General features: G+C 48.7%; 1 protein-coding gene across 2 annotated transcripts; it reads left to right on the forward strand.

The window, feature by feature from the left end:
- Positions 1-4,390: 4,390 nt before the first annotated feature.
- SIX1 (SIX homeobox 1) lies at positions 4,391-14,592 on the forward strand. Of its 2 annotated transcripts, none has more exons than XM_035104198.3 (2): positions 4,391-5,590; positions 13,156-14,592. In XM_035104198.3, the coding sequence occupies exons 1-2, from the start codon at positions 5,031-5,033 to the stop codon at positions 13,448-13,450; spliced, it is 855 nt and encodes a 284-aa protein (XP_034960089.1). In that variant the 5' UTR covers positions 4,391-5,030; the 3' UTR covers positions 13,451-14,592. The 2 variants fall into 2 exon arrangements, with proteins under 2 accessions (XP_034960089.1, XP_034960098.3); XM_035104207.3 differs by having other exon boundaries at positions 4,426-5,531.
- The last annotated feature ends 914 nt before the right edge of the window (positions 14,593-15,506 follow it).

A 15,506-nucleotide genomic window follows, 5' to 3' on the forward strand; every position in this document is an offset into this window, starting at 1 on the left:
GAGACATTTTTTTGCTGGCAGGACATTCACTGCAGCAGCTTCTCTGAAGGCATCACGAGGACCAAAATAAAGTGGGGGGAAAGTACCAGACACGCGGGCAGCGCCCTCAGATCGGGTGGGACAATTAGTTGCACCGGCCGACGGGAGGGGAGATAGAGATTGTCTCTCTATATGCATATTATATCCACATAAAGTGGTGTAATGGTGCCAACTTGAATAAAAAAATGGGGGGGGGGCGCTGATCACAAGACACATACACCATTTGACTGGCAATGTCCATCAACTTGTAGGGAGCTGGCCCCCTCAAAATATTTTATTGGGGAGAGAAGGGCCATCTGCCCCTAAGTGGTGGCTCCTACCTACGCAGTGGCGCTTTCAGAGAAAGATGGGGGGGCGGGCCAGAAGTCCTCCAAAGCCCCGTTTTTCAGACTGAGCAGGAGGGGTCCCACATCTTGAAGTCGTCGAAAAGAGAAAGATCCGCCCCAATACTCACCTAATGCCTTTAAGTCCATATGGCATAGCTGCCAAGTTCTCCCTTTTTTTAAGGGAAATTCCCTTATGCTGAATAGGCTTCCTCGCGAGAAAAGGGAAAACTTGGCAGCTATGCCATATGGTCTTAAATTACTTAACTGTCTGTGACCAGTGCGTGATGCACCGCCACGGCGCTTGGGCCTGCCTTTTCTCTGGCTTTAAGGGCACTTTCTGCAAGATCCAGAAAGATGAGAAGAACCGGATTCAATTTAGCCCTAAACGAATAGGCTTCTCGAATGTGCAAAAGAGAATCCGGCCCCGTTTTCAGACCTGACGGTCAAAAGGCAGGACGCGAAGGTGTCTCTTCCTTGTAGCTTCACAATACCGAGGCACAGAGCAGACAGACCAACGCAGAGGGGATGTTTGACCGGCGCAGCCGTTTTCGGGAACGAAGAGGATCCTATGCATTTACACGTAACAGGGACACGCAGAGAGGCGTGCAAACAGATCGAGGAGCAGTGGGCCTTCTTTCTGCGGACCCGAGTTAGGTCATTTTAAGGCTGTGGTGGAATTAAGGATCTTAGGCGCAACCGCTGTCTTTGGATGGCGAATGCGAGTTTCTTCAAAATGTGTCCTGGCAACGCTCTTGGCGGGGGCTCTTGATCATCCTGGACTTCTGCCCGCAAAGCCTCCCTCCGACAACCCCACTGCATGGATCCAGAGGCCGAGGTGGCAGACACAGCCAGGTGGTCACCATGGGCAATCTGGTCTTATGAAGCTGGTAACCAGAGCTTTTTGGGTCGGTGGGTCTGCGGACAGAGATTCCTTGCAGAAAAGCCTGGTGTATTTTAAATCTTCTTCCACTGTATTACTTATTGGTGAGCAGTTGTATACAAACGCTGCTGCCTGCATGCTTTCCCTTTTATTCCAGCGAGTAAAAGGGGGGGGAGAGAAAACGACGTAAAAGAAAAGAAAAACTGATAGCCTAGCATTCTGGATGTCACCCCCACGAATATCTCTGATCTAGGCAGGCTCTACAGGGGTCACAAGCCCCCCTACTGCGGGAGAGGGACAACCGGGCCTTCCTCAGCCGCCCCCTAACGTCTCACTTCACGGGGTTAGTTATAGTCACCGTCGCCGTGCGTGTGAATGTGGTCTCGCGTTCCCACTAGGAGCGACGTGGGCGAGCAACGCAACACGTGTACAGATTCCAACCTCTACGACGTTCCGATGGAAGGAAGAGTCAGGATATATAAACATCAGCCCAACTAAGGACAAAAACCAAATCTCAGGTCTGACATTCACAAACCTAGTGAGCCGCGGATGAAAACCAATAGGTGTTTTCTTGAGCGCTAAAGTAAGCCTAATACTGGGATCCTATACATGCACCGGGGAGTTTTAAGTCCCAACCAGCATTCATAGGATTGCGCCTGAACGCTGAAGCTCAAACCACGCGGAAGCAAAAAAATAAAATAAAAGCGGGGCTGGGGAATCAATATACTGTACAAAGGGGGTATTGGGGGGGCGGTCGCTGGAACTACCGTATGCCCGCGAAGCATCCTAAGTAGTAAAAAGCGCGATACAAATGCTAAAGCATTATTATTACTCGAGGTTGGGGAAGCGTCGTAGCCCGGTGGCAGAGCATCTGCCTGAGACCCCCCCCACTCGAGACAATGGACAGCCGCCGCCAGACTGGATGCAGCAGTCAGTGGTCTGACTCGGCAAGAGAGCTCCCCACGTTCCTAGTTGGGAATACTGTAAATTGGACGGCTGACGTCTACCGGAGTTTGCTTCTAAATACAAAGGTGTGGGATCCAAATAGACGCGCGATTGGTTTTAGGGGTGTGGGGTGACCACCTGCCATGCTTAAGGACTCTTACTTCGAAACAAGTCCCCATTCTCCCTAGATTTGCTGCATCAACCCGACTAACACCGTTATCCCTATGAACGTGGGAACGTAGGGCAGTCTTATAGTGCGTCAGCAGGTTTTGGGGAGTCCAGGAGTCTCTCCCAGCCTTTCTTGGAGATGCACCCGCATGCAAGGCAGATGCTCTGACACTGAGCTGCGGTCCTTCTCCTAACCCAGCGGTACCCAACGCGGCGCCCTCCATAAATTGACGGTCTATAACTCCCGTTATCCATGACCACCGGACAAACTGAGGCAGGTGGGAGTTGTAGTTCAACAGCACCTGGAGAGCACCCCGTGGACTACCCCGGCGCTCATCGGCCTTCAGTCCCTCTGCAGTTGTTTTTGGCGGACCTCTGGGAGTCCTGCCTGACTAGATGCACCTCAAAAAGCATTCTCTCCTCACAAGCGCCGCTGTTGGTCACTTATCGCCTCCAAGATAAGTACAGCTCATAAAAAGGCTCTCCGTTTTGTCCTTTTTGGCAGCGCTGCTGCTGCGCTTATCTCACCCTCATTGTCCTTATCTCAAGCCCTGCCCTTGCTACTGACAATGGATTACCTTTGTTTGGAGAGACTCTAATTGTCTCTAATTGTTTGGAGAGACTCCCTTCCCCAAATCATCTTCCTCCTCCAGGAGGAACCTCCTAATTGCTTTTTGAACCAAAATGAGGATTAGCAGAATTCAAGGGAGGGCGCGGGTGGCTACGCGCAGTGCGGAAAATACGGTAAGGCAATTCTGACACCACCCCCAACACCGACTAGGGTTGCACCAGCTCCCCATAACATACTAAGTTGGTCGCGAGCCCCATGGAACTCAAGTGACAGCTGTTTCCGAGTCACCATCCAGCATAATAATCATTGGCGTTTTTACTAAGAGGACGAGCTCTCGACGGATGGGGGTCCACGTCCCTGATTAATATGCTGAGGACAGGAGCTTCATTAGGGGGGGGGGACTGCATTTCAGTTCACTCGGAAATAACCTGCGCTCAGTTCAGCGCGCTTGACTTCCAGGACAGGATGCGCAATTACGCGGCGATCAGGTCAGATTGCAAGAGGGCCGGAGACGCTTACTCCAGAGTCATCTATTTGAGGCCGCGTTGGAAGGAGTGTTTCAGCCCGGTACCGTTCGTTCCAGAGCGGATCGCGGATTTTAAATAGGCCTACTCGTCTGCACAGGCGAAATATGTGCTGGTTCGATTCCAGTACCTATTACTTGACGTCGACAGGGTGGCCTTTCTATCACCTTACGTTCGGAGGCTGTGTTGACGGCAGGAGCATCGCTTTTCGTGATGTAATTGGAATACGCGCTCCCGCGCGCCCGCTCCTGGCATAATTCGAATTCCCACCAATTTGCACGCAGAGAGAGGCCTTCTGCAACACAATTCCTGGTGCCAGTCCAAAGGCATCGCTTTTAAGCTTAACCTCTTTGAATGCAAAATAGGAAAAAGAAAAAAAAAGTAATATACGCATTTCCGAGGAAGGTAGTGATTAATAAATGAATGAATGAAAGAATAAATAACAATAAGACGCCCCCCCTGCCTCCCTAGCCTCTTAAGACATAGTTATGGCGCTCCTTTCATTATTTATCGCGCGCCATAAGCTATTCATCAGGGGGCATTATTTATTCATTCTCAACATTAAGGTAATTAAATATGAGCTCACCGGGAATGAGCAGGTCTGAAAAAAAGGCGTGGGGGGACGACGAGACGACGACGAAGGGAGAGGAGGTTTGCTGGCTGGCTGGCTAGCTAGAGGAGAGATGGGCCCGCAGAGGAAGGGGGAGAGAGAACTGCTGGGTTGGGTACGGGTGGGTGTCTTTTTTTCTTCTAAAAAAAAAGAGAGAGTCTGCAATAATTGATTTGCACAGTGTTTAGTTCCCCTTAGGTGACACTTGAGAAGCAGCTCGAATTGCAGGGTCCTGACGTGTCTCCCCTCTGGAGGGAGGAGGAGGAGGAGGAGGAGGAGAGAGCGAGAGACCAAGAGCCGCCCTATCTGTCTCCTTCGCTTTTCTTCGCCACTCAGTCGGCCACTCGGCTGCAGCCAGAGCCACAGCGAAGCGGACCTTGCCAAGCCCCCGTCGCCAGCGCCCGCTCCCTCGCTCCCTCGCGCACCAACCAACCAGGCCGGAGCCTAGCCGAGCCGCGCCTTCCTTTGGCTGCTTTTTTCTGCTGCGTCCTGAGCGGCGCTCTCTCTCGCTCTCCCTCTCCCGGGCGCAGCTGCTGCTTTGCTGGACGCGCGTTCCTATAGGGCGCTGCAAACATCCAATCCAAGGGAGCCCGGAGGACGACGGGGCGGCTTTCAGCTTGGCTGCCGTCGGAGATCCCGACCCAAAAGTTTCCTGCGCCTGCAGCGACAGCGCCGGAGCATCCAGTTTCTTTGCGCCTCGCTTGCTGGGTTTTGTTAGGGACGCTTTTGCTCCCTGCTTGGATTCGCCAAGGGTCTTTTTGGAGTTTGCGCCTCGCGGCTGTTCCTGGGGGTGAGTCTCTGCGCGCCTCCCCTTCTTCTGCCTGTGTGGGGAGGGGGGCGGCGCCCAGCGCTGCTTTTTCCTCTCTCCCCGCACCCCACCACCCCGCCGGTCCTTCTGCCGGTTCCGGCCAGCTAAGCGAGTGCCGGGTGGCGGGCGCCCCGTCGGCGGCTCGGCGCCCCCGTCGCCATGTCCATGCTGCCGTCTTTCGGCTTCACGCAGGAGCAAGTGGCGTGCGTCTGCGAGGTGCTGCAGCAAGGCGGCAACTTGGAGAGGCTGGGCCGCTTCCTATGGTCGCTGCCCGCCTGCGACCACTTGCACAAGAACGAGAGCGTGCTGAAAGCCAAGGCGGTGGTGGCTTTCCACCGGGGCAACTTCCGCGAGCTGTACAAGATCCTCGAGAGCCACCAGTTCTCTCCGCACAACCACCCCAAGCTGCAGCAGCTGTGGCTCAAGGCCCACTACGTGGAAGCCGAGAAGCTGCGCGGCCGGCCGCTGGGCGCCGTGGGCAAGTACCGTGTGCGGAGGAAATTCCCCTTGCCCAGGACCATCTGGGACGGCGAGGAGACCAGCTACTGCTTCAAGGAGAAGTCCCGGGGCGTCCTGCGCGAGTGGTACGCCCACAACCCTTACCCCTCGCCCCGGGAGAAGAGGGAGCTGGCCGAAGCCACCGGCCTCACCACCACCCAGGTCAGCAACTGGTTCAAAAACCGCAGGCAGCGCGACCGAGCGGCGGAGGCGAAAGAGAGGTGGGTGCTGCTGTTTTGCAAGTCGGAGGAGCGGAGGGGGCGACCAAACTTTATCTGGGGTGTGGGTGTGTAAGAGAGACAGACAGAGAACAAGCCCAGCTAAACGCGCTGAGACTTGCACCCGAGTAAGCACGCGTAGGCTCCCGCTATCCGGAATTATCAATAAGATAAAGGTAAGGTAGGAGTCAGCCACAGGTAGGCACTTTTGCATCGCAGTCTTGTGCATGTCTATTCAGAAGTCAGTCTCGTTTGGATCTGTGGGGCCTTAAACCCCACCCCCCTCAAAGTATGTTGGATATATCGTTGGAGCCTAAATTTATGGTGAATTATATAGGAAATCTTAACTTTGGCTGGATGGTATCCTACACAGTATTCATTACCAACTATGCCAAATGATCATTCCTAGCGTTTATAATAACAGCAACAATGATATTATTTATACCCCCCACCCATCAGGCTGGGATTCCCCAGCCAATCTGGGTGGTGTACATATAAAAACTTCCTGATACAGTTTACCATCCCCACTGATTTTTAGGCTGCAATGGTATTACCTGGAATAATAATAATAATAATAATACCCTCTCCTAAAGGACTTACCTCTCAATAGACATGCCTAGGAGGAGGTTCCTAGTGACACAAGACAGGAATGTTAACCCTGCTTTACCTGGGAGTAACCCCATTGAGTTCAGTGAGATTGCTTCTGAGTGGACATGGTTACGATTGCATCTTGCCACCCGGACCGTGAAACTCGTTGGGCCTTCAGGGCTCAGGTGGGTCTGGATCATGTCCCTAGGGGCTCTTACTTGCTTCTGAAATCTCTGCACAGCCTACTGTGTCATGTTAAATACCTGTTAGTCAAGAGAGTACTAACAGGGACCCCATAGAAAGAGGGTGAAAGAGGGCCTTTTCAAAACCTACTCAACTCCTTCCCTTTTTCTTCCCTTGATTGTTGCTTCCAAACTTCTCCTTCCTCCTGTTATGTCCCGAGGGAGGAGAATGAAAATAATCACACCCTTTGTGGCATTTTCCTGATGTGGAGTTGTTACAGCTTCTGGCACAAATAGTCACTGCAGTCCTGCTTGGCCTGGGGGGGGGCGGTATGCAAATATATATATATATATACATGGTATGTATTGAAAGGACAAGTTAACTGGAAGGCCAATATTTCCAGAGTGGCAGCTGCACCAGCCTCTTGTAGGAAAAGCAAATCAGAGTATTTTGTCACCTTAAAAGACTACACATTTGACAGGGCAGAAACTTCTGTGGACTGAATCCCACTAACCAGACCAGCACATCCTGCAAAAGGTCCCCATTTGCACCTCTGTTCCCCATTTCCTTTCCTCTCCGAGGGCTAGTCCAGAGTTCCCTGTACTTGATAGAAGCTATCCTGATTCTTTTAGTGCCCAGTAATGTTTCCACTCTGCCCTTTAACCCCCTCTCTCCCCCCCCCGCCTCCATTTCCAGCAAAAGCCCCCTTCATATTAGATACATCTCCCGAGCTGCAGCAGGATGAGGCATATGAGCAAAGGAAATAAAAGTGACCAGGAATAACACCCCCCTCTTGTTTATGGTTCCGCTGGGTTTATTGTGGGGTCAGGAAGTCTCCAGACTGGAGTGTTGTGTCTCAGTTTGGCACTGTTTGAAAACCCAAACTAGCTCCCTGGTGTGTCTGCGAGCCACCACTTCCCTTTTGGAGTTGGTTTTTTAAAAAAATAAAAATAAAAATTTAAAGTACTGGAGGTCAAAGAGGTGAGAAGGGTGATAGGAGACTCGAGCTGCAAAGTCCTCTTCCGGCTTCCCCTAAGTCAGTCTGAGCAAAAAGTAGGTCTCAATGTTCTCGGCTTGGCTTACTCCTGAGTTAGTGTGCTCGGAGAAAGATGGTAGGAGTGTGCTTGTGATTTTTTTAAAAAAATATAAAATAGCCAGCAATAGGTTAGACAGGAGGTCAACTCAGCAAGCCCACATGCTTTTAGATATGCACACAAAGGCTGCAATCCTCAAAGTACTTTTATAATAATAATAACCAAGTTGAAAAGATAAATCATGGAATTAGGATGAACTCTAACCTCAGTTTCCCCCACAGATCAGCCTTGGGTTATAGTCCCTTACCTGGGAGTGAGCCCCATTGAATGCAGTGGGGCTTTACTTCCGAGTAAGCACGCATAGGTTTGATGGATCAGCCTCCAAAGCTCTCCCCCCCCCCCGCCCCATGCAGGAGGCTGTGGTCAGACTTTCCCCACTCCTAGCAGACCGCGAGGGGGTTAATCAAAGGAGCTGGAGGGGTGAGGTTATATAGGGAGTCGTTTATCTTCCTTGCAACCCCAGCCACACCCCGCTTAAATTGACGTACTTGACTTTAGGAAGGTTTACATGTGTTTAGGATTAGGGTGTCAGTCCCATTGATGACTCCCAGATCCTCCCCGCACAAAACTCGGCAGTAGGTGCAGAAATGGCCCCCTAGTATCACAATAATTCATGCATTATCCAAGTCAGGGGAACTTATTTCCACCCGGTTTTACGCTGCGGCGTAGGATGCCTGCCTCAAAGGCTGTTTTGTTTTATATAGTTTTTAGCAGCATCAAAATAACGGGGGGGGGAGGGGAAGGAGGGAATAAATCCGTGCCGCAAGAGGTCACAATCTAAATTGCCGAAGGATAACAACCCCCAAGCTTTCTCTCTCCCCCCCCCAATGCATTTAAAGAATCCCGGGAGCTGTAGTTTACCCCCGCAGAGCTACAATTCCCAGCACCCTTAAAATACAGTTCCCAGGATACTTTTGGCCGGACGCGCTTGCAATGCAAAGAAAAAGGTTGCAGAGCAATGGGGCTGAGTGATGGGAGTCCAACTTGGCGGCTGCTCTGTTGCGAAGTTGGGACGAATTGGGGCAGACTCTGGTTTCAGCTGCTGAGGTTGTTGTGTTTTTTTTAATTATTATTTGTTGCAAACCGGAGCCCGGAAGAGGGAGAGAGGGAGGGGAGGGAAACCGGAGATCTGTGAGACCCGGTTATCTCCTGTCCCGAGATTGGGCATAATGTTACTCTGCCGGTAACAAGTTAGTGCCTTGAGAGGGGAGGGAAAGGAAGGGGACGCGGAGACCCACCGCCCTTTCTGTCCATCAGATCTTGAATCCATGGGCGTGACTGACACACATACACACCTGCCTCTTGTTAGTTTGCCTTCTTTACTGGCTGGAGGGGGGGGGGTAAATGATGCCCACCCCCAAAGTAAATGTGCATTGGTTAGAGATGGGTCATTTGGCACAAACAGCGCGCGCAGAGAGAGTTGTTCCAAGCCTGCTGTTGGTCCGGCTTCGCTCTGGAACTAGGTGGTGATTATCATAATAATAATTATATTTGTACCACGCCCATCTGACTCGGTTGCCCCAGCCACTCTGGGCAATTTTTATTATATAAAAACATAATAACGTATATGAAAACGTCACTTTCCTCAGATTTTTCTGGACTCGCATTCAATTAAACTAACTAACTAACTCACTCACTCACTAACTGGTGCCTATAGGAGAAGCTCCACCCATTAAGAGTTCATGATATAATAAATACATATACAGCAATAATATAAGTAAGGAGCCGCCTTGATCTTTACCTGCTCTACCTCATTTTTTTTAGGGTTAGAGTTTTTTTTCTGTGCCCAGAGAAGAAGCTACGTCCACTTCCTTGCCTACTGGTCAATTGTTGGGACAACTCCCCCCTCCCCGGATTCTGATTAAATTTGGCATGGATCGGGGCATCTCCCCTCGAGTAAATGTCATTTTAACAGCACAGAAAGGTTTTAAAGGGAATAAAAACCAAGCATCCGATTCATGCGTTTGGGAGTTAGCCCGAGGGGACTCCGAGGTTTGGGTAAACAGAGGGGATCTCTGCAGGCGCGCCCGACCTCTTCTTTTCCTGGGAAGGCGTAACGTGTGAATGTAGGCTAGAAAGCTGGAGGGATACTTTCACAACAACAACAACAACAACAACAACAACAACAACAACAACAGACACTAGTTTAATAGCTTTCGTTGCAATAAATAAATTAGCCTAAATCTTTCGGTATTTACACTTTGACAAATACTTTTTTGACACCTGATGTTGCAAAAACTCCTTTGACCTCCCATCTTTTTCTCGCTCTGTTTGTGCACGCTTGTGAATATTGTGGGGAGGGAAGAGCAACAATTTTATTTATTTATTTTCAAAAAGCCGAATTGACCCTTGTGGCTCGGTTTGGGTTCCCGGGGAAAGGCCCAAACCGGTTTAACGCGTCGCTTGCGAAACTGCCTTGAAATGGGTTTTTGTTTTTTTCTGCGGCTGTTTGCCCCGCATCATGAGCATTCCAGAGTTGAAAGCCCCGTTTTCCAAAAGAGCGAAGGTCCTCGGCGATTATTTATTATTTTTAGCTTCCATCCTAAACATTTAGAGGGTTGTCCTGCTGGAAACGGCTGTGCAGAGAGACACAGCTTTTCCAAAAGCATTTTATTTTTTGACGCCGCGACGTGGACGCGCCGACTAGACCCGTCTCTCCTTCACCTAAACTAACACTGACATCAGTTCGGCTGAGATGTTCCGGCTGCAGCTGTCTAAATAGGAGGCCAAAACGTGGCAGCTGCAGCGATGAAGCCATTATTAAAATATGAACCACTCTTCAGAGGATTGTAAAACGCACACATGCGCGCGCGCACACACCATTATTTGGGGTTTCTTCCTCCACCCGAGGCCGTGGGCACGATCCGCACTAAGAAAACTCTCTGGAGATCCCCTGATTTCTGCGGGAGAGATTCACTCCATACTCATTGCAATCTTCACCCACTGGATTCAACGGGATTTACTTCTGAGTAGACGTGGCTAGCTAGGATTGAGCTTCTGGTCTGCCTACCTCTGTATATATCTTTCCGTGAGCTCTTGGTCGTGTGAATGCAAGGGGTGTGTGCGCGCGCGCCTGTCTGCTCACTGCTCACTTAAATTCTAATTTCTCACACCCTTGTTTTTACCCATCCGGTAGGGTAAAAACCTTTTCTTGGCTGTAAATACAAACCGTTCAATCCCGATCCACTCTGTTTCCTAATCCGGATTAACTAATGCCCTGAGATTCCACTCTCCTAATAACGGAAATTGATTTGCAATTCTCACTGCAGCCATAAACATCGACTGTAAGAGAGGGAGCAATTTATAATTCACAGATTGTGTGACTGTGTGATACCCAAAGTATGTTGAGAGCCACCGAGAATACGACTTGCCTTCAAGCAAATGTATTTAGGGGCTCAGCTGTGTGCCCCTCAGCCTGAAATCAGCGGGACTCTTTACTCCGATTTTTAAACACCCTGTTTGAAATTCAGTCCCATGGATTATTATTATTTTTTACAACATGTTGATAACCGGGATTTTGCACCCGATTCCCCATCATGCACCCTGCGTGGAAGCAGAAACCACCGGCAAGCTTCAGTGGCGAGTGACTATCTGGGGTTCAGAAAGGCTGCATGATAAACGCCCGCCCCCCCATGCCAATTTTTGTCTGGCCGTTCTACTCCGCCTGAGACTCGCGTGTTTGACCTAGGTTGTGTGAATGCACACTTGCCTTAGGCGCGATCGCTTGTTCCTCGCAGAGAGCGGCAGAGTTTCGACTCGAGCGAAAGTCGATGTTAAGGGGACCCGCGCAGAAAGAAGGGAGGCGCAGGAAAGTCGCGTTTTAAGTTGCCACCCCATCTCAACGGAGCTGCCCGCAGGAGGGAAGTCTCCGTGCGCTGTACTCGCCGCGGGTATTTCTTTACTTCCAAGCAAAGCTCCTCCGCTAGATCATCTCAAAGAGGGCAATAGATGCAGCTTTACCAGGAGTGAAACAACAGATTTTTCTGGTGCTTAGACCGGATAGAAATGTGCGCTATATATAAAACTGCAGTTATTACCTCCCCTTGTTTTGCAACGAAGCCACAATTGCTACGGGCGACGGACACAGCTTTCGCTTCTTCCAGAGTGCAAGGAAAGGGTTGCGAGTTTGCATTTATGTAGAGGCGACCGTGTTCTGCTGCCTCCATTGCAGACGATCCGGGCATTGCCTGCTTGTCTGTATCAGCCTACCACTCAGGAGCGATTCGTGTTTTTTCCTTTTCCTTTTCTGTGTATGCAGGGAGGGGCCGGGTTGGGGAGAGAAACAGTACCCTAACTCAAAGACAAAATTATATATATTTTATAGGGAAGGGGACAACTTCCACTCTTTCTGGCTAAGTTCCAACAAGTTAAGAAATCCTGATTCTAGCATTCACTCCTTGGGAACAAAATGCTTTTTGCTTCTGGAGGGTGAGTGGGGGAGATTTATTACAGAAAATGTTAGGAGCTCAGGACAGTATTGTCCATCCTCTGAGCTAATGTGAAATACTTGCAGCCTTGATCCTAAGGGTGTCTTCTTTTAGGGTTCTATGTGTGGTTTTTAAAAAAAACCCTTTCTTTGAAGTTATTTAGGGCATGAGCCAGCTAACTATTAAAGCAGTTGCTTTTCTCAACTCTCCCTCCATTGATAATCCACTGATAATCCAGTCTTAGTGTCTTTTTTTCACATTTGTAAAAAAAAAGGTTTGCTTTTAAAAAAGGGCCAAGCATACTTAATTTACAATAGCCTTTAGGCTGCCTTGAAGGGCAAAACGCTGTGGAGGTGGCTTGCAAGATAAAATGAGAATAAATTGTGTGTTTTCCTCAACTGATTTCAAAACACGACAAAACAGAAATTTCTGGACATTTCCCTCACATTTTCTCTGACTTCTGTTCCTACACTGTTCTACTCTTGATTGTACAACATTCTCCTTTGGAAGTGAGTCCCATTAATCTCAATCTTTTTTTAAGATATAAAGGGGTTATTTAACCTGATCAAAGGACTGCCTTGATACTCAAGACAAATATCTGACTTTCCCCCAGAAAACAAAAGTCAACAAATTTTCAGTTTTTGCCCTTCTAACACTGAGCATTCATGGAAGTTAGGTCTACTGATGATTTCAGCGGAACTTTCAAGGCAAAGTGTTCAACAGAGAAACCTTAAAAAGAAGGGGTCTTGTGCCCAGTTCCTTAGGCCCCATTGAACGCAGCAGGGTGGGCGCTTAATTCTGAATAGATGAGAGGTAGGATCTGGCCGTGCACCACGACCAACAGTTTCTATTGTTATTTATTCTATCCCTTGAAAATAAGCCTAGGGAAATTTCGACGCAATGTATATCTGCTGAGAAACTCCCATACTGAAATATGTAGCCCCCTAAACCTCCTTTTGCTATGTAGAATGGTTGTATAAATGGTGTTTCGCTGCATGACTGCATCCAGAGCTCTCCTCCCCACACACTGTGATTCCACTACGTGGCTTACTTGAGAGTAAGTAACCGTACCACCAGAGAGGCTTAATTCCAGCACCAGGACTTTAAAACAGCTGGTGGCTGGAGTAAGTGGCAGTGAACTTTCAGTAGAGTTTCCCCCTTGCGTAATTGCGTTTCTGCCAATTTAGGCTTCATTCCCTCCCCTCCCTTGGCCCTTGCTTTTGCAACCAGCTTGGTCTATGACCAGTTTTCTCATTTCTCTGCCTCTCTTTCCCAGGGAGAACACGGAGAACAACAACACTTCCACCAACAAACAGAACCAGCTGTCTCCCCTGGATGGGGCGAAGCCGCTCATGTCCAGCTCGGAAGAGGAGTTTTCGCCCCCACAGAGTCCGGATCAGAACTCAATCCTCCTGCTCCAGGGCAGCCTCAGCCATGCCAGAAACTCCACCTATTCCTTGACGGGGTTGTCTGCCTCCCAGGCGAATCACGGTCTCCAAGCCCACCAGCACCAACTGCAAGACTCTCTCCTAGGCCCTCTCACCTCCAGCTTGGTGGACTTGGGTTCATAATCCGGAGAAACAGGGGTGGGGGTTTCTCCCACCGCCACCACCCAGTGGTTTGTAAATAAGGGGACATTGTCATGAATTATTTTTCCTTCCTGCTCCCACTGCCCAACCTACTCATCTTTTTTTGTTTTCCTGAGAGCTCACCTGGCGATTCTTAAGTGACTTCTAAAGATCTCTTCCGAAGCCCTTCTCTGACCCCAACAAAGGCCTTTCTGCACCTCTCATTTATCCAGCTCTCCTCCCGGCATCCTTGTCATTACCGTATGTCTTAGCGGAAGCCAAATAAAGATAGCACACACCCATTGGCGTACTATAAACAAAACAGCACACACACCCCAACACACACAACAGGCACACCCCTTTGCCCCCCTTTGCCCCCCTCCATTTGTGCCTCACATTTTGTCAGCTAGAATTACAAATGAATTCTTCTATTTAAACGATGGTGGGCACCACCCAGCAAAATCAAGCGTTTAAGTTTTTAAATATGAGTGTTGAGCTTGATATAAAGTGCTTGGTTTTTTTGGATGGATCTTGTCTGTTCCCTTTCCTGTATAATAGGGGGCGCGCAATATTTTACGCAGGAACTGGGAAGTGTCTTTGCTCGGAAGTTAAGTCCTCCTAAGGTCAGTGGGACTGGCAGAACAATCCTGTGCATATTTACTCAGAAGTCATTTAAATGGGGCTTACACCCCCCACCCCCAGCCCCAGCCTGCGTAATTCTTCAGCCTTTACTTTCTAGTAAGTGTGTCTTGGACTGTCTCCATAGGCAGTAGTGAGGTGGTTGGCCTGGCTTTGAATTCTTAGGAAATATGAAAGCAGGGGGTGGGGTGGGAGGTGGGAAGAGGAGTAGCGTATCTTAAAACTTTTGTTTTGAAAGTTTGGAGATCTGGCGAGGGCAAATTAAGTTTACATTTTTCTTCTTGGTCAGATGTAGCGTTCTGAAAAAGATTTTGAAGTAGCTTAAAAACTAAAAAGATGATGATGATGATGCAGTATTAGGTGAAGAACTTAAGTGCCTATGTCTTAACGCAGATCGTGTGAGGCCTTTTTATGTTAGAGTAAATTTTAAGTGTGATGGTAAACACTCATGTCAGTCATTTTTACGTTTGTGGTGAATTTAGGCAATTAATCCATGTGACTCTTTTTTTTAAAAAAAAACAAGAACAACACAAAAAACCAACAAAACACAGCGATGACAAAAATAGGAACAGTTTTACCCAGACATATATCTACCATAACCCACATTCTTTTTATAGGTTTTCTTTCTGTCTGTCTCAACTTTACCTCCTTCCCACCTCACCACCTAGTTTGGCTTGCAAAAATATACAGGGGGGGGAAAAATAAAAATCAAAGTGGCAACTTGATTTTTTGTTACCAATAGTAGCATGTGCTTTTTCTTTCCAGGTTTCTTGTACCCAAAGAAGTCTAAATTAAATCATGATAAGAAGACTGAAAACATTAAAGTCTAATATTTTTATTTGTTTATAAGTAGATTAGTAGGCAGCCTGTATCTTCACAAACACACCTTCCTTCCCTGCTAGTCTGTCAAGGCCTGAAGGTTACTACCAATACTGAAGTTGGGGTTTTAAATCTGTTTACTCCCCTTAGCCTTTCAGTGAAGGCCTTTGGGAGGGAGAGAAAAGTTGTTAAAACCCAATTCAAACCCGATTCTTTCTCCGAGGCAAATGGTCCTGTCCTCTATGTGGCTGTTGTCTTCAGGCTGTCCCCTCTCCCCCTTGCTTTAAAATAATTTATGGGCCCTGTGTTTAGAAAGCATTCATCGTTAGGAAGAATAAACATTCAATGGGAAGTGTGTGAAAAATTGAGAAGGCAGTTCAGCTAAGCACTTTCATCACGTCCCCACTGATCTCAGTGGGAGAGGGTGACCTGCCGGCTTGGATGGCACCCATTGAAACCAGTGGATCAATTAGCAGGAATGTAAGCATGTTTATTTCTGGAATAAGGCCTAGTGGGATCTACTCCCTAACAAATACGCTTTGATTTGCAGCCGGTGCTGTTCAAGCTTACTTAGAAATAAGGCTGTCCTTCTCTTCATGTT

Source organism: Zootoca vivipara, chromosome 1 (assembly GCF_965207765.1).
Source record: "Zootoca vivipara chromosome 1, rZooViv2.hap1.1, whole genome shotgun sequence".
In the NCBI taxonomy this organism is placed as follows: Eukaryota; Metazoa; Chordata; class Lepidosauria; order Squamata; family Lacertidae; genus Zootoca; species Zootoca vivipara.

Coding starts and splice junctions, on each gene's coding strand:
- SIX1 (XM_035104198.3), top strand. CDS start 5,031: ATGTCCATGCTGCCGTCTTTCGGCTTCACGCAGGAGCAAGTGGCGTGC. Junction 5,591..13,155: donor GCGGCGGAGGCGAAAGAGAG/GTGGGTGCTGCT, acceptor TCTCTTTCCCAG/GGAGAACACGGAGAACAACA.